Genomic DNA, 17,248 nt, shown 5'->3' with positions numbered 1-17,248 from the left:
TGAGATGGGAAGAGGAACCGCTGCAGTCTCTAAACGAATCAGCCACATCAATGGTTGCCGATGAGCAGAACTATATAGTTGCCAAAGGTCAAGGGCATAGGTTTCTTTGTTCTTGCATGTGTTATCTATGTGCATTGGGTCACGCCTGGGACGACCTGGTTGTTTGTGTATATCACCCGCTTCATTGATGGAAGGATGGGGACATCCATAGCTTAGCGAAAGGTGTTGAAAGCTGGCCCTTGTGAAAGATGTATCAGATATAAGAAAGAGACTACAGAATCACGGCACCAACGGGGACGCCTTCGATTTGATAAGCGCTCTTGTGCTCTTGTGCTCTTGTGCTCTTCTCTGGTGATCTGGCGTACATATATATATGTGTGTTCGTGCAAGTGCCACGAGTGCCCGCGTGAACTGGTTTCTTGGACTGGTTTCTGGTCTACCGAGTGAGACAGAGATGATTAGAGAAACGAAGACCTGCGAGAGAACATTGAAGAAATCGATAAATAGGTAGAAAACTAAAAAGTGTCCCAAGTCATGTCATGACAGTGCTTCGAGGGGGTAAATGTCCTTCCTTTGCCGCGTCTGGCCCTGATTCAAACGAGGGAGAACTGGCCCTAACTTTTCGCAAAGCATCTTCGGTAGGCATCCGAGGGCGCACGACCTCTCCTATATGTTTCTCGATATCCCCTCGAACCTGTTCACATCTTCCTTGCTAAGATATGTCCATGGGCTGAATGGGGATATGAACCACCGGAGGTGGTCGAGGAGCGTCATGTGCCGTCATCTTCACGCCGTTCATCAGATTTGGCTGGCCTCCATCAGTCACGTTATTTCGTGGGGCAACATTGATCGTGTCCATCGTTTCTCCTAGGGGTTGCAGTGGTCTCGATGTGGCCTGCACCTGCTGCAAGCCATTCATAACGGCTGATGTTCCGTTCGTTACGTGGGAAGCTTGAGGAGGTGGACCTTGTGCCGTTGTTGTGGACGTGGGATTCTCGGCGTCCTTTCGATATCGCAGTTGGACAACCAAGCTTTCCTGAGTGTTTTCATCCTCGACCTCGTCCGGTTCAAGGCCCTCATCACTCATATCATCGTCGTCATCGTCGCCTTCATCCTCTCCGTCAAAGTCCGGCTCTGACTCGTCCTCGTTTCCACTCCATTCTTTGCCTGATGACTGGGCTTCTTCGCTTTCGTCCGAGTCCATCTGCTCGGCATATCCCTGTCTGGTCGGTTTGACGTGTCTTCCCGACCTCGATGTTCTCATGTCACGCGCACTGGGTATAGTGGCGGGCATGTCCTCACTTGTCTCTGTATAGTTGCCTTCGCCCGTCACTCTTTCTAACTCCTTGCGCTGGTCGATCAACATGCTCTCGCCGTACAAACCACCCACTCTCGACTTGACATGCCTGCCGCTGGCGGTAACGGTCGGTCCAGTCTCCAGAGGTGTAGAGAGGCCGGAATTGCGCGTGGATCGCTTGCTAGACAGCCCGTCCGACCCATACTCGTCGTCTGAATATGTATATCTCATTCTCTTCCCACGTGTCCTTCCCTCGTATAGTGAGAATCCGGGTTCGGGTCGAGCGAATGCAGCTTTTCGAGCAAGGCGGTAGTCGCGGCGTTTGCGCTTCTAGTGTGATTGTCAGTGCATGTCCGGTATGCGCGTCAACCTGCTTACCTCTTCACCAGCCTCAAATCTCGGAATGGCCGCGCGTAACTTGTCGCTAATCACTTTCGAATTGGAACTATGTTCGTCGGCGAACTTGTCTGCAAGGGCTATGACTTCTGGAATGGAGCCGGCGACGCTGAACCATGTGTTTGTCTTTGCAGTCTTGCCATCATTTTCTCTGTAAAGTCGAAAATGCGAGTCGTCTTGTCCCTCAATCAGCCAGTACTTTCGGCGATATTGGTCTGAAAACCAAGGTTGAACACTTCGCGGTTGGTTGCGGTCGTCGTCCCGACGTGTCTGCTTGTAAGACTCTTTAATGACCGTTTGGACGGCTTCGGAGGAGTTCAGAGACCAGAGGACGAGAGCTTTTAGGAGGCTCAACTGAATCCTAGTTAGCCACGCGGAACAGAGAAGGGAAGACAGAAAGCAACCCACCCGTTGCTCCGGGCTCATGTTGTTGAAAGTTTTTCCTCCGTGGAGAGGATTGACCCCCTTCCACTCAGTCGGCCATTGACTGTGGTTTGTAGAGAGCGCATCTTCAAGTGCCCGGCCATAATGTCCGCGTCTGACCAGTGTTAGAAATTTTGACAGGTGGTAGCCCACGAGCTCGTCCAGTATGCGGTAACTAACTCGACATCTTTCTTTCTATTCAGAACAAGACCCAACAGCGCACAGAGCAGTCTCTCGACTTGCTCGTCGGGCAGTTCTCCGGCCACCCCTCTTTCAATGTCTTGCGGTCCGTAGTTCGGTAAAGATTTGGGAAACACGTCGCTGAATCGACTTCTGAACATTACGATGAACGCAATTGCCGGGTTATCGACCAGCGTATATTCGTGGGGTGGTGAGGGTGCGCGTTTGGGAGGTTCGGGGGTGGCTTCAGGCTTGGGCGCCGGCTTGAAATATCGATCCAATCCCGTAGGCTTCAGCGCCATTTTCTGTGCCATTTCCTCATCGTCCGAGGATGGAGCGGAAGACAAGGACGAGGAATCAGAGTCAGCCATGACTAGATGGAGAGGAGATTGCGGACGGCAAGAGTGGTGAGACAGCTAGCCGGTACTACAGCAGGTGGTTGTCGTAGCAGGAGCACGGGGGGAGGAAGTGAAGGGGAAACTACAAAATCAGGGAGCGGTCTGATGAATTCACTTGGCGCGTTGAGGGCAAGTTACGCGCTGCTCGGCCAATGATCGCATTTCATCTGTCTCCCGGCGCTGGCAGTCAACGACGTCGCTTTCATAGCCTTTGAGGCGACAGGCTCCCATGCTAACCATTCTCTGGAATCCGAAGCACCAGCCGGCATCCAATTATTCGCCATCCACCGCAGACCACGGGTTGTTGGAGGGTTGGTGCGACCGATCTCCATGAACATGAGTGTTTTTGGGGACGCCGGCTTGCCAAGCGTTGAATCAGCCTCTTGTCGAGTTCAACTTGCGTTGCAGCGATCCCGGGTTCAGCCCCCGCATCTTCCCAGACGCTCAGCTTGGGGGCATTCTCAACAGCGTCCTCGGCCGGGGACTTGCTTGCCGGTACACCGTTGTATTCATTCCCCTCGAGCACTGTTGTCCGACGCTGTCCTTTGCTTCAAATCCTGGTTGAGGCTAAACATTCTCCGAGAAGACGCGGGGTTCTCCGGGAGATCCATGGCAATTGCGCTCTGAAGAACGCGCCCCAATTTTGTACCATGATTTTCTTGCTGAAGACTCAAATGAAGGTGGCGTGTCAAACACGTTGAGACAGCACAGGGCCTAGAAGCAGCCGACAGTGATCAGAAGTTCCGGCATGACATATTGACACAGCTCGTCACAGGTGAAATCTTGTAGATTTGTGGCTGAGCTTATACATGTAGCTGAGTTCGACCGTGTGCTTCTGATTCGATCTGCACCGGAAGAGTATCAAGAGGCCACTGAAGGCAGCAAGCTCGGGGATAAGAATTTTCGAGTGTCTCATTTTAGAGTGACCTCGTAGTTCGTTATGCTTTCCCGACTCAGCACTTGTATGCAATGAATGGATGTGCATAGATAACGTGCAAGAGGAGAGTCGCTTTGGTCCAACATGCTCTTGATCAGCCTGCCCATATTTCGGTGGCCGCACCCATCTGCCAATGTGTTGTAGGGTAGAGCGGGAGCCTACTAGGTCAATTTTCTAAGCTTGGAAGAACTTACCACGTTTCACAACTCTCCCGTGAGACAGTGTACCGCCATACCGTTCGGAACAACTTCATGATATGTACAAAAAGCTTCTCTAGGCGATGAAAAAGACATGTAAACTTGATCTTGTCACGCGAATGTTGCAACAGAGCCAATTCTAGAGAATAGAAGAAATATAGAATGATATAAAGTAGAGCATCTGTGTGTTCTGAAAGCCACTGTTCAACAGCAGTTAGTGCAGGCGGAGAGAATCAAGCCAACACAGGGCAGAGGTGAGATGAATTTGAAGTTGGCGGTTGCAGACCGGACTTCAGGTTTGAAGATGGAGGTGAGGCGGGCTGGGCGGGAGCCAAGTGATCACGTGATGACACAGCACACCACTTGTATATCCACTAGTCCAGAATAGTACTAGCTTTATACCTGCGTTGAAAGGTCTTTTGCGTCGCCGTACTTTGTTCTTGTCCAATGCCAAGATTTTTGCTGAGGCGCACACAAACGAAACCTGCGCCTTGTCCATCTTCATCTCGAACTTTCAACAACCACGTTCGGTCGACAACTACCTCGAAACTCTACGCCATAATGGGTAGAGTCATCAGGAACCAGCGTAAAGGGCGCGGATCCATCTTCAGTCAGTACCTCCTCATTCAGCAGCACACCGATTATGTTCTCTGCTCTGCGATCACAAATTCTGCTCAATTGGTGCTGGTCCGTTTTGCTGATGTCTCGCAATAGCCAGTCATACCAGGTTGAGAAAGGGAGCTGCTAAGTTCCGACAACTCGATTACTCGGAGCGTCATGGGTACATTCGTGGGGTGGTGACTGAAATCATTCATGATCCTGGTCGAGGTGCACCGCTCGCGCGTGTCCAGTTTCGTTCGCCCTACAAATACGGCCTCAAGACCGAAACCTTTATTGCGAATGAAGGACTCTTTACTGGCCGTACGTGTTCGCTACACCGCTATCTTGGTCTTGGAACTCACAAATTGGTTCACTGGCTGACTGCTTGGATTCATCAGAGTTTATCTACGCTGGAAAGAACGCAGCCTTGAGCATCGGCAACATCCTCCCTCTGGGCGCTGTGCCCGAAGGTACCGTCGTTTCAAACGTGGAAGAGAAGACCGGAGACCGAGGCGCGTTGGGACGAACTTCAGGCAACTATGTGACTGTGATCGGACACAACCCTGATGAGGGCAAGACCAGAGTCAAGCTCCCCAGTGGCGCAAAGAAAGTCGTTCTCAGTTCGGCTCGAGGGATGATCGGCATCGTCGCTGGTGGTGGACGTACCGATAAGCCCATGCTCAGTATGTGCATTGCCATCACTTGTATGACATTGGAATGAGGACTAACTAGCGGACACAGAGGCTTCCCGCGCAAAGCACAAGTTCGCCGTCAAGCGCAACTCCTGGCCCAAGACTCGTGGTGTTGCGATGAACCCCGTCGACCATCCTCACGGTGGTGGTAACCATCAGCACATCGGCAAGGCTTCTACCATTTCAAGATACGCCGCTCAAGGTCAAAAGGCCGGTCTTATCGCTGCCCGGAGGACTGGTTTGCTACGTGGTACGCAGAAGACCAAGGAGTAGATGTGATGTTTGTATGAGGGGCTTCCAGAAAACGGCGTGGACTGTGTTACGGGTCTTTTACGGCATATGCGTCACCAACTCACAACATGGAGAGTGGCAAGGGGTCCAAAGCTCTTCCCAATAACCAAAAGAATGCCAATAGATGCATTGTCTTTGAGAAGGTGCCAGTTGACTCTAGATAGCCTGGGGGTTGCGGTCACCGTAGCCGCAATGCAGATCGAGTTGAGACGACGAGAAGATTTCTGCATGGTGCAAGCAAGGGAGATTACTATCATCTCGAGAACCTACCTGTGACCGAAACTGAGTATTTGATGAAGTCGATCACCCCCCTTTTTTCCACTTGTTGTAAAATTCCTGAGCTGTCAACCGCGGATCTTGTAGCGTGTTGATACTGCAAATTTCCCCCTTTCTCTTGAAAAGAATGTCACGGGGACACTCATCTGCAGTTCAGACGCCATGCTTACTGTGTACAAGTACAAGTACAAGACGGCCGTACGAGTACTTGTATGTGTGGGATGCTTACGGGGTTCGGCAGCGACGAATGTCCGGGGACCTCCTCGTGGCGGGTAGGGTTACAAGGGATGATGTGAATTATGCCGCAGTTGTGCCCAGTCTGAGATCGAGCACGGCGTCTCTTGTTCTTCTTCTCTGCGCCATTTACAGGCAGTGTGGACACTAGACACAGACTGTTAGCTGCTAATACTCGTATCGTACAAGTAGTATGGGCCAAGCGATGATTTCAGTTGGTGGCGTATTGTTTCAGAGGCTGGTGGAGGGACATGACCTGTCACTGGGCACCACCCGGCACCGCTGGGGAGCTTCTGGTGAATCCCCCGCAGAAGAGTTTGAGGTCAGGGGCAGCAGTTGGGAACAAGTGGCTCTGGGCTGCTCTGGCTTTCTCGTAACTTGCTTCTGGCTCTCGTGGTGGACCTTGAAGGGGCTCCGAAACTCTATCAGAAAGAACGCATGTTTGCGCGTCGCTGCAACCGCACCTTGTCATTAATTGGCATTGGCACCGAGACGAGCAACTGCGCGACGGGATTTAATTCATCATCTAGCAGCTCTCGTCCGTTGGGCCTGATTCCTATTCCATCGCTGTAAGCGCAGTCAATCGTTTATTATCCCTCTATATTCTGACCTCATTCACGCCGCTCGCCGGAGTTTTTGTCTCTTTTTCCTTGCTCATCTTCCGGGCAGTATTTGATCCTTGATCAGCATTCCAATTGCACAACTAGAAACGCCGCGCTGTCCGATCCCGATCCCTCCGTTGCTCACCACCAGCACAGACAGCGTAACATAGATCCCCTGCTCTTATCGACCCCAACATCAGCATTCTCACTCTCGCTCTTCTAACCTTGCCTCGCTCCCTTGAACACCGCCAACCAGTAAAGTGATCGCACATTTGCAATCATGAATGTCAACAAGAAACTCGATCGTTTCAAACAATGGGCAGGAGAGCGGATGGGTGGGGAAGTCAAGACCAATGTATCCGACGACTTCAAGGCCATGGAGGTCGAGATGGGCCTTCGTCAGGAGGGTATGTAGCATAATCTTGCTCAGCAATTGAAAGCGAGGCGGGCGCTAACCGTTACACTCCGCAGGTCTCGAGAAAATGCAGCGGTCAATGAATGCCTATATCAAAGCCATCTCCAAACGGTCCGAGGTGGAGGGCAAAGAGAAAACACTTCCGATCGCCTACATGGGCGGGACCATGATTTCTCATGGCGAAGACTTCGAGTCGGATTCAGAATATGGACAGTGTCTCAACAGTGGGTGTAACCATGTTACAAGAATATTCCTATACGCTGACCTTCTAAGTGTTTGGCCGAACACAAGAACGATTGGCTCGCACGCAGGAAACCTACATCACGAACGCCACCACTTCCTGGCTGGAGTCGCTCGAAAGGTCTCTGGTCCAACTGAAAGAATACCAGGCCGCCCGCAAACGGCTCGAGACACGCAGACTGGCTTATGATACATCGCTTGCCAAAATGCAGAAGGCCAAGAAAGAAGACTTCCGCGTCGAGGAGGAACTGCGAACTCAGAAGGCTAAATATGAAGAATCGGCGGACGATGTTCAGCGCAGAATGGAAGAAATTCGCGAATCAGACCCTGAGAGCGTGGCTGATCTCGCAGCATTTCTTGACGCCGAATTGGCATATCACGATCAATGCAGAGAAGCACTGCTGCAACTAAAGAGCCAGTGGCCCGCTAGGTACGTATTTCCTCCTTCAAATCTGAGGTTGGATCTAACTTGGCGCAGAGCACAGATGTCGAATCGAAGTATCCGTCCCAATCCGCGATCAAGATCAAACACTGTCCGGTCATACACCCAGACTGTTGAGCCAGCAGAGGAAACACCAGCTGTCGTCGAGGTTCGCCCGACCATCAAGTCGAACCGGAGTGGCCGTTTTGCGGACCAACCAACTTCTGACTACTCTCCAGCGCGCCCAAATTACGCCAGAGCCACTACATTCAACGACTCCCCCACACCTAGGGACCTGTCGCCTGCTACAAGGCCTGGGATTGCGCGAGTTCCCAGCGATTCCTTGATGATTCGGACAGCCCGATCGCAGCTACGAAGCGTGGACGAACAGGATGTCTTTGCAGATGAGTCCGGGTCTTACACAAACAGTGGCTCCGACCGCGGCTACGGAGAACAATCCGTATCTCCTGCGACTTCACATGGCAGTGAATCAGTGACCCTACTGGGTGGGAAAAAGAGTGCTGTACCGCCTCCCCCTCCTCCATCACGCTCGAAAAAACCACCACCTCCACCTGTACCAGCAAAGAGAACTGTTCTCACTTGAACTATCGTGTGCACAGGCAATCACAAAGGCCTTTTGGATTTGTTAGATGGAGTTTGGCGCTGGTTTAGGGGCCTAAGGCGGGACTCCTTTGTGAAGCGAGTGACTACTAGAACCAGATCAATTGAGAATGCATTGAAGCGGCGCTGTATGGCATATACACCGACTGATTTGCGAGCATATCAATCATGACAATTTTCTCCTTAATACCACATTGAGACTCTTTGCCTTGTACAAATGTTCCCGAGATGAGTGGAGCACCCGTTGACCCTTGCCACCTGAAAAAGTTCCTCCCTATGTAATCACGTGATCAAAAGTCACGTGGTTCATTGAGCGACCTAAGATTTGCCGCATGCTTGGCAAACTACTACTCGCAGAACCTCGTTTGGGGGTCACATCTGTTCTCCGTTGCGCTCCCCCCAAGACGTGAAAGGCCCCTCGGCCGGGAAAATCATCAATCAACGCGTCGCATCCATCTCTTTTCATCTCAACTGAACTCTGGCAACTCGCAGCACCGCTTGAGGAGTGCGTCCAAACCCGGTTGCCGACTCTTCGTCCCCTCTTTAATCAGGCACCCTCACCTCAGCCGCCCAACCTCGCCTCACCCGGGACTGGTACAACAACAAGTCCCTCCCATCTGCCATCTGCGCCACGTTCATCCCCCTTCGCGAGGCTGCGCCAGTCCTGTGCCCTCCTAGAACACCGACAGCAACAGCACTGATCTTGATTAGATGCTCAGATAAGCCTTTACGACGTCCGCCTTGAGCTGCAGCTGCCTAGCGTTGCAGTATTCCTGGCCCGACTGAGAAGTCACCATGACTTCTGTTCAGTCCGCACCTGCGATGCAGGCCAATGTTCCCTCGCTCCCACCCAACCTCTCCCAAGCCCAAGTGCAGGAAGTTTATCAAGTATGTAGCCTTCGCATATCACGCCTTTGGAGCCCTCAAAGAACCCTTTTTCTGCAATCGACTGCTAACATCAGCAATAGAAATTCCAGCGCATGAAAGCCCAAAATGTCCCCGAAACCGACCCCGAGTACCTAAAGGCATATCGATTTCTCACTGCCGTCCAGCAACAGCAGAACTTTCGAAAACTACAGGCTCAAAAGCAGGCACAACTCCAGGCTCAACAACTGCAGGCTGCCCAAAAAGCCCAACACCAGCCACAAGCGCAATTGGGTCAACATCCCGGACTACAGGCTAATGGCAGTGCCAACCCTCCAGCAACAAATGGAAGTAGCAATGGTCAACAAGACCCAGCAGGTCCGGTGGTCAACGGAGCAACTTCTTCCACGCCGAGCTCAACCTCCGGACCCAACTCAGCACAAGCTGGAGCACAGACACAGCGTGTTCCTGCTCAGGCTAACGGCAGCTTCACGGCAGAACAGCTGAATTTATTGAGAACCCAGATTTTCGCATTCAAGACTCTGTCCAAGAATCAGCCTTTACACCCCAGGATACAGCAGCAACTATTCCCGTCCCTCAAACAGCAGGCTGCCACGCCTACGGAGAGTATTCCCCCTGGGGATAAGGTCGCGGAGGGTACTGTCGAAGTGAAGGAGGACGGTGGTTCGACGGAAATTGCTCGAGTCAAATCGTTCTTCGACACCTATCAGTCGCCTTATGAAATTCTCTTGAAGGCGATCAGCTTCTCAGACCATTCACAACGTCCCAAGCGCCAGAAAATCCCAAGCATAATGCCTATTGGCCTTGACGCTGATCAAGTGCGAGAGGAGCAAGAACGGTTACTGTACAATCGCATCCAAGCTCGAAAGTCTGAATTGGCAGCTCTGCCTGTCAACATCGCATCTTGGGATACCAGTAAATCCCTTGAACCCACTGCCGACGACTCTCTCAAGCTTAAAGCGTTAATCGAGTACAAGAAGTTATGTTTGCTCCAGAAGCAACGAGATTTTCGCCGCGAAATTCAGCAAGAGCTCTTCTACTACGATAACCTAGCAATGACAGCGAATCGATCAATGCATCGCCGGATGAAGAAGCAATCACTTCGCGAAGCTCGCATCACCGAGAAACTCGAGAAACAGCAACGCGATGCCAGAGAGAACAAGGAGAAGACTCGGCAAACGAATCATCTGCAGTCCATTGTCGCGCACGCCCAGGATGTCAAGAGCAATGCCGTCAGTCAACGCTCGCGTATTCAGAAGCTTGGTCGGATGATGGTCACTCATCACCAACACATGGAGCGTGAAGAACAGAAGCGAATCGAACGGACTGCAAAGCAACGTTTGCAGGCATTGAAGGCAAACGATGAAGAGACATACCTGAAGCTTCTTGGTCAGGCGAAGGATTCTCGCATTACACATCTTCTCAAGCAGACCGACGGTTTCCTGAAACAGCTTGCTGCCTCTGTCAGACAACAGCAAAGAAGCGCGGCAGAGAAATGGGGCGAAGATAAGTACACGGACGAGGAGGATGAAGAAGAGGGTGACTCAGAAGACGAGGAAGGCCGTGGCAAAGTGGATTACTACGCCGTTGCCCATCGAATCAAGGAAGAAGTCAACGTCCAACCCTCAATCCTGGTGGGAGGTACTTTGAAAGAGTACCAGCTCAAAGGTCTTCAGTGGATGATTTCACTGTTCAACAACAACCTGAACGGTATCTTGGCCGACGAGATGGGTCTGGGAAAGACCATCCAGACCATCAGTTTGATCACCTATCTGATCGAGAAAAAGCGCCAGTTGGGTCCGTTCTTGGTCATTGTTCCCCTCAGCACACTCACCAATTGGAATCTGGAGTTTGAGAAGTGGGCACCCTCTGTCAGTCGCATCGTTTACAAGGGCCCGCCCAATAGCAGGAAGCAGCAGCAGATGAGGATCCGACAGGGTAATTTCCAAGTCCTCCTCACGACATACGAATATATCATCAAAGACCGCCCCATCTTGAGTAAGATCAAATGGGTCCACATGATCGTTGATGAAGGTCATCGCATGAAGAATGCCCAGTCGAAATTAAGCAGTACCATCACTCAGTATTACACCACGAGATATCGGCTGATCTTGACGGGTACTCCCCTGCAAAACAACCTGCCTGAACTGTGGGCGCTTCTCAACTTCGTGTTGCCTACAATCTTCAAATCAGTCAAATCCTTTGACGAGTGGTTCAATACTCCTTTTGCCAACACTGGCGGGCAAGACAAGATGGAGTTGAGCGAGGAAGAGCAGCTCCTGATTATTCGTCGTCTGCATAAGGTTCTGCGGCCTTTCCTGCTCCGCCGTCTCAAGAAAGACGTGGAGAAGGATCTTCCTGACAAGCAAGAGCGGGTCGTCAAATGTCGCTTCTCAGCACTCCAGACTAAGCTTTATATGCAATTGATGACGCACAACCGCCTGGCTGTGGCTGACGGCAAAGGTGGCAAGACCAGCATGCGCGGTCTCAGCAACATGTTGATGCAGCTGAGAAAACTGTGTAATCATCCTTATGTCTTTGAGCCTGTGGAAGACCAAATGAATCCTGGCAGGGGAACGAATGACTCCATCTGGAGAACAGCTGGGAAATTTGAGCTTCTCGACAGAGTCCTGCCCAAGTTCCGTGCTACTGGTCATCGTGTGTTGATGTTTTTCCAGATGACTCAGATCATGAACATCATGGAGGACTTCTTGCGGTACCGTGGCATACAATATCTTCGACTTGACGGCGCCACCAAGGCTGAAGATCGGTCTGAACTATTGCGGGTTTTCAACGAGCCTGGATCACCATACTTCTGCTTTCTGCTTTCAACCCGAGCAGGTGGCTTAGGTTTGAATCTTCAAACAGCAGATACCGTCATTATCTACGATTCAGACTGGAACCCTCACCAGGATTTACAAGCCCAGGACCGTGCTCACCGTATCGGACAGAAGAACGAAGTGCGCATTCTCCGGCTCATCAGCTCCAATTCGGTGGAGGAGAAGATTCTGGAACGAGCTCAATTCAAGCTTGACATGGACGGCAAGGTCATTCAGGCGGGTAAATTTGACAACAAATCCACCAACGAGGAGCGGGAGGCCTTCCTAAAGACTTTGCTCGAGGCCGCCGAAGCAGCCGAACAAGTTGGGGATTCAGAGGAGATGGACGACGATGACCTGAATGAGATTATGGCTCGTACAGAGGATGAACTGGTCTTGTTCAAGAAGATGGATAAAGAGCGTGAAGAGACCGATCAGTATGGACCCGGCCGACCGCTTGCACGCTTGATGGAAGAAAGTGAGCTTCCCGACATCTACGTGGCTGAAGACAATCCGGTTCAAGAAGAGACGGAGGAATATACTGGTCGCGGCGCCCGTGTCAAGACACAGGTCAAATATGACGACGGTCTCACTGAAGAACAATGGCTTGCCGCTGTTGATGATTCGGACGATTCGATTGGTGAGGCAGCCAAACGCAAACAGGCCCGAATTGAAAAGAGACGGACCAACAAGCTCAAACGTGAGCGAGAAGCCGCTGGCGTCACCTCGTCGCCTGAACCGGAACAAGAGAGTTCTGAGGAGGAGCCGCCCCCAAAGAAAAAAGGCCCTGGACGGAAATCGGCGGGGCAGAAGAGGAAGGCCGAGGAGATTGAGGATGAAATACCAGCGACGAAACGCAAGAGGGGAAAGCAACCCAACAAAGCGGCCATCGACACGTTGACTAGTTCGGAGCGATCCGCCCTACAAAAAGCTCTCAAGGCTGTGTTTGCGTCTATCAAGGCTCTTGAGGTGCCAGACTCGGATTCAGAACAACAGTCGGAAGACGAGAGCGATGACGAACCCCCCACGAGATTGATCATCGGACCGTTCCTGGAGCTGCCGCCGAAGAAAGTGTATCCGGATTATTACAGTTTCATCACGGAACCCATTGCCATGGACATGATTGAGAAACGGATCAACAGTCATCAATATACCAGCCTCAAAGATTTCCAAAACGACATAGCGCTCCTGGCAAAGAACGCAAAGACCTACAATGAGGACGGGAGCATGCTGTACAACGATGCAATTGCTATCGAGGTAAGGGTTTCATCACCTTTTTCAATTGGAATTTGTTACTGACAATCTGTGATAGAACCACTGCAATGAGATGGTAGCCAAGCAAATAGCAGACAATCCCATCCTCGGGGATAGGGGCCTTGACGGCGACTCTACAGCCCCAGGTTCGAGCGCCGGGACACCCCGAGGATCTGTGGCACCAGCTGGCGGGACGAAGTTGAGATTGACATTGGGTTCTGGCAGTAACGGAGTCGCAACGAACGGCACCACAAGCGGGGCAGCCAGCGGAGCAGAATGATAGATGGATGTCTTAATTGTACCATAATGAGATCAGCTGAAGACGAGAAAAGAGGTCATGGGGGTTCGGATGATTTCAGGGCTTGCATCCGAGGAAGGGGAAGTGGCAGGATAATCCAGTCTATGGTTTGAAACAGCAGGGAGGGCATTGGATGGTCATGAATTTGCATGGCTTGGGAATGGATTTGGAGGGAGAGGCATTCGTTTACTCTAGAGATTCGATTCTGGGGTGCTCCGTATAGCTGTGAGATTACTACTCTTGCTTGTACAATGAGATCTTTAAGCTGTCTTTTTCTTTTATACCGCCTCGAGTACGAGGCACCTCGTATGCGTCAGGGAATCATAGGAAGTCGTTTAGGGAGGCGTTCAGGAGGGCGTTCAGGGAGGCGTCGTGGGGTGCAAAAAAGGGGGGGATCGTCGTCCCCAAAGACACGGCTGAATGAACAGGTGGACATCCCGCCAATGGTAGAGTGGACGAGGAGCGTGTGGAGGAGGAAGCGAGTGGGAATCACGAGTGAGTACGTATCGATTGCGGCCAGGAAGAGAAGTCGATCCAAAGTCTCTGGCTTCCTGCAACTCGATACAAAGTAAAGAGGGTACATGACTCCAACGCCGACGACACCAAACTACCTTTGGTACTCAACACCTCGCACCCACCTACGCTGCGCTCCCAACCACATCCTCACGCAGGCTGCGCAGGCTGCGCTTCTCATCTCTTTGTAATATTCTCCTTCATTCTTGATCTGTTGTCATCGCACATCCTACCGCTCATCCTCATCCTCCCGACTGCGCCCTCTCGCGAATGATACCTAGTTTGACCTCTGCGCCAACATGGCGTCAACCCTCGTGGGCGCGACGTTGAATATTCTCCGTAACGCAAACCTGACCCTCTCCACGAGACCATCACACTAACTCTCACGACACAGGCCGCCAGGTTGAAGACGTCGATCCAGACGGTACGCTGCCACGCGCCATATTGCCCACGATGCGCTTCCGATGCATTCGCTAATTGATCCTCGAAACAGACCCTCCCGAAGCTGGCCAGAAAGAGATCTTCTCATCATGGGCCCTCTTTATTCTGATCATGCTGCTGATTGCGGCGCTGTTTACGAGTTACATCCTACAGCAGAAGAGAATACAAGCTGTCCATGAGACCGTCATATCTATATTTGCTGGTACTCGTCAATTGCTGGATACAATCGTACGCCGCTAACTGCGGTATTCAGGCATGGTTGTGGGACTGGTCATACGCATCACACCTGGCACTGCGATACAAGACACTGTCAGTTTCGACTACCAATTCTTCTTCAACCTCCTTCTGCCGCCCATCATTCTCGCCTCCGGTTACGAATTACATCAGGTAAGGAAGGGGGTTTCTGGCAAAGAGACTGGATCTGCGCCCACACCGGATATCAACTAATGGAGCATAGGCAAACTTCTTCCGCAATATTGGCACGATCCTGACCTTTGCATTCGCTGGTACCTTTATCTCCGCCGTGTCCTTGGGCCTGATACTCTGGCTGTGGACGCGAATCCCTTTTGACGGCCTGACCATCACCTGGGTCGAGGCCATCTCGGTCGGCGCAACCCTGTCCGCTACCGATCCCGTCACTATCCTCGCTATCTTCAACTTATACAAGGTCGAACCCAAACTGTACACGGTCATCTTTGGCGAGTCCATACTCAACGATGCCATTGCCATCGTCTTATTCGAGACTGCCCAGCGATACAGGGAAGGGGCTTCGGGGAACTTGAACATTATCAGCCTGTTCGAGGCTATCGGCATCTTCTTACTTGTCTTCTTTACGAGCTTGGTGATTGGGGTGGTGGTGGGCATCGGCACAGCCCTCGCTCTGAAGTATACGCTCGTCCGCAGGTTCCCAAAGATTGAGAGCTGTCTCATAGTTCTGATTGCATATGCGAGCTACTTTTTCTCCAACGGTGTTCACATGTCAGGTATGTACCATTCCACAACTCTGTGTCTCTTGCAGGACGCTGAAGCATTCGTTTACCAGGCATTGTGTCGCTCTTATTCTGCGGAATCACCCTGAAACATTACGCATACTACAACATGTCCCGAAGAACTCAACTTACCACGAAATTCTTCTTTCAGATCACTGCTCAGCTGTCGGAGAACTTCATTTTCATCTATCTGGGACTCACACTATTTACCGAGACCGATCTAGTTTTCAAACCACTGTTCATCCTCGTTACAGTTGTCGGCATCTGTGGCGCACGGTGGTTGGCTGTGTTCCCGCTTTCAAAAGCTATCAACTATATCATTCGACTCCGAGCTAAACGCCGTGGCCGCGACGTGGCGGAAGAACTTCCATGGCATTATCAAGTCATGTTGTTTTGGGCTGGCCTGCGGGGTGCCGTCGGTGTCGCCCTGGCCGCTGGGCTACAGGGTAACGAGGGTCCCGCACTCCGCGCCACTGTCCTTGTTGTGGTGGTGTTGACGGTCATTATTTTCGGCGGCACAACGGCACGGATGTTGGAGATTCTGGGCATCCGCACAGGCGTGGTCGAGGAGATTGACTCGGACGACGAATTCGATATTGAGACGGCCAATGGCGGTACATACTACAAGCGATCCGGGACTGGTTTCGGCCACAACCCGCGACCCTCGGCGATCGGCCTTGACTACGTGGGCAACGGCCGCGAAACAAAAGCCAATGGCTCGGCGTCACACGCTCGAAACGACAGAGGGTACAGCAGTAGCAACGGCCGGTCTCCTCCACTTCATCCTGGAGGCCAGCGCAAAAACTCTGCCATCTCTCAACGTGATCGTGATCTCGTCGCTCAGCAAGGGAAATTACTGTCTGGCCACGGCAGCACCAGCGGGTCAACATCCGATGACGACGAAGATGCTGCTGCCGAGCTCGACCTACCACCCGCCGCACCACGAAGAAAACAGTCTCCTCTATCGCTCCCACCAGGAGCTCACGATACACGGGTACGGTCTGCGCCTGATATTATTCTCAACAACGGAGATGGTGATTCCCTAGGAGTCGACCAAGGAGACATGGGCACAGCTGCTACCCAACCTGTAAGAGCGTCGACGCCGCTAGTGGGAGCAAGTAGCTCGATAAGGAACCTATTGAGGGGGGCAACGGCGGACCACACTGCTTGGTTCCGCCAGTTGGATGAGGATTTTATCAAGCCACATCTGTTGTTAGACCAGCATCAGGGTCAGGGCAAGGGCCCACCTCCTTCATGAGCACAGCACAACTCAATTTTCTATTCTGGAGGACGCCTTTCGAGGGTGCAGGAAATTAGGTGGGGGCTTATTCGTTGCATTAGGGCGCCAGGTGTTTGTCAAAAGTGATTTTTGAGCTGACATGATAGTGGAACAAAGGGATTTTGACAATAATGGCCATGAGTACATATCTCAGGGACTGCTAGGAAATAGAATGGATGCGACTGTACATCTTTCGAGAGGCATGGAGATTATAGTATGAAATCATTAACCCGCCCTTGTGACTTTGCACAGATTACGAGGTATTTAGATACTTCTCGTGATACATCAAGATACTAGTGTCCAACCTGCGAACGGGAATTCAAGAACTGGGCAACTCTCGAGAACCATAAGAGGCTCATCCATGATCAACGCCCCCAGATACTTGAAACAGCCGGTATCGCAGAGGACTGGCGTCAATCTGAAGTCACAGTCTATCGAACGAAATCAGACACGACTTCATGGTCTGACAGAAGGTTACAATATTAGCAGTTCTGGAAGGATACAAAGTCACACGATCACATGTATCTTCGGGGGGAAATGTCGCACAAGA

The 17,248-nt window shown here is 51.7% G+C and overlaps 5 protein-coding genes across 5 annotated transcripts; 4 read left to right on the top strand and 1 right to left on the bottom strand.

Annotated features, from left to right (window-relative positions):
* Window positions 1–712: 712 nt before the first annotated feature.
* Window positions 713–2,667, bottom strand: AYO20_06763 (hypothetical protein; the record flags this gene model as incomplete). Its single annotated transcript, XM_022645051.1, has 4 exons — window positions 713–1,627; window positions 1,676–2,047; window positions 2,102–2,231; window positions 2,297–2,667. 4 exons carry the CDS (start codon window positions 2,665–2,667, stop codon window positions 713–715), a joined length of 1,788 nt encoding a protein of 595 aa, XP_022498940.1.
* Window positions 2,668–4,389: 1,722 nt separating this feature from the next.
* AYO20_06762 (60S ribosomal protein L2-B) lies at window positions 4,390–5,393 on the top strand (the record flags this gene model as incomplete). Its single annotated transcript, XM_022645050.1, has 4 exons — window positions 4,390–4,438; window positions 4,543–4,749; window positions 4,827–5,111; window positions 5,170–5,393. The coding sequence occupies 4 exons, from the start codon at window positions 4,390–4,392 to the stop codon at window positions 5,391–5,393; spliced, it is 765 nt and encodes a 254-aa protein (XP_022498939.1).
* A 1,410-nt stretch (window positions 5,394–6,803) lies between these two features.
* AYO20_06761 (hypothetical protein) lies at window positions 6,804–8,203 on the top strand (the record flags this gene model as incomplete). The annotated part of the gene is made up of 4 exons (XM_022645049.1): window positions 6,804–6,930; window positions 6,995–7,162; window positions 7,212–7,608; window positions 7,657–8,203. 4 exons carry the CDS (start codon window positions 6,804–6,806, stop codon window positions 8,201–8,203), a joined length of 1,239 nt encoding a protein of 412 aa, XP_022498938.1.
* An 812-nt stretch (window positions 8,204–9,015) lies between these two features.
* Window positions 9,016–13,458, top strand: AYO20_06760 (hypothetical protein; the record flags this gene model as incomplete). The annotated part of the gene is made up of 3 exons (XM_022645048.1): window positions 9,016–9,108; window positions 9,189–13,181; window positions 13,237–13,458. The coding sequence occupies 3 exons, from the start codon at window positions 9,016–9,018 to the stop codon at window positions 13,456–13,458; spliced, it is 4,308 nt and encodes a 1,435-aa protein (XP_022498937.1).
* An 830-nt stretch (window positions 13,459–14,288) lies between these two features.
* AYO20_06759 (sodium/hydrogen exchanger 3) lies at window positions 14,289–16,677 on the top strand (the record flags this gene model as incomplete). Its single annotated transcript, XM_022645047.1, has 6 exons — window positions 14,289–14,328; window positions 14,384–14,413; window positions 14,483–14,632; window positions 14,684–14,817; window positions 14,888–15,413; window positions 15,473–16,677. The coding sequence occupies 6 exons, from the start codon at window positions 14,289–14,291 to the stop codon at window positions 16,675–16,677; spliced, it is 2,085 nt and encodes a 694-aa protein (XP_022498936.1).
* Window positions 16,678–17,248: the final 571 nt, after the last annotated feature.

The sequence above is a fragment of the Fonsecaea nubica genome (genome assembly GCF_001646965.1).
Source record: "Fonsecaea nubica strain CBS 269.64 chromosome Unknown Scaff44, whole genome shotgun sequence".
NCBI classification, from domain to species: domain Eukaryota; kingdom Fungi; phylum Ascomycota; class Eurotiomycetes; order Chaetothyriales; family Herpotrichiellaceae; genus Fonsecaea; species Fonsecaea nubica.
This window is presented reverse-complemented; position numbering and strand designations above follow the sequence as displayed.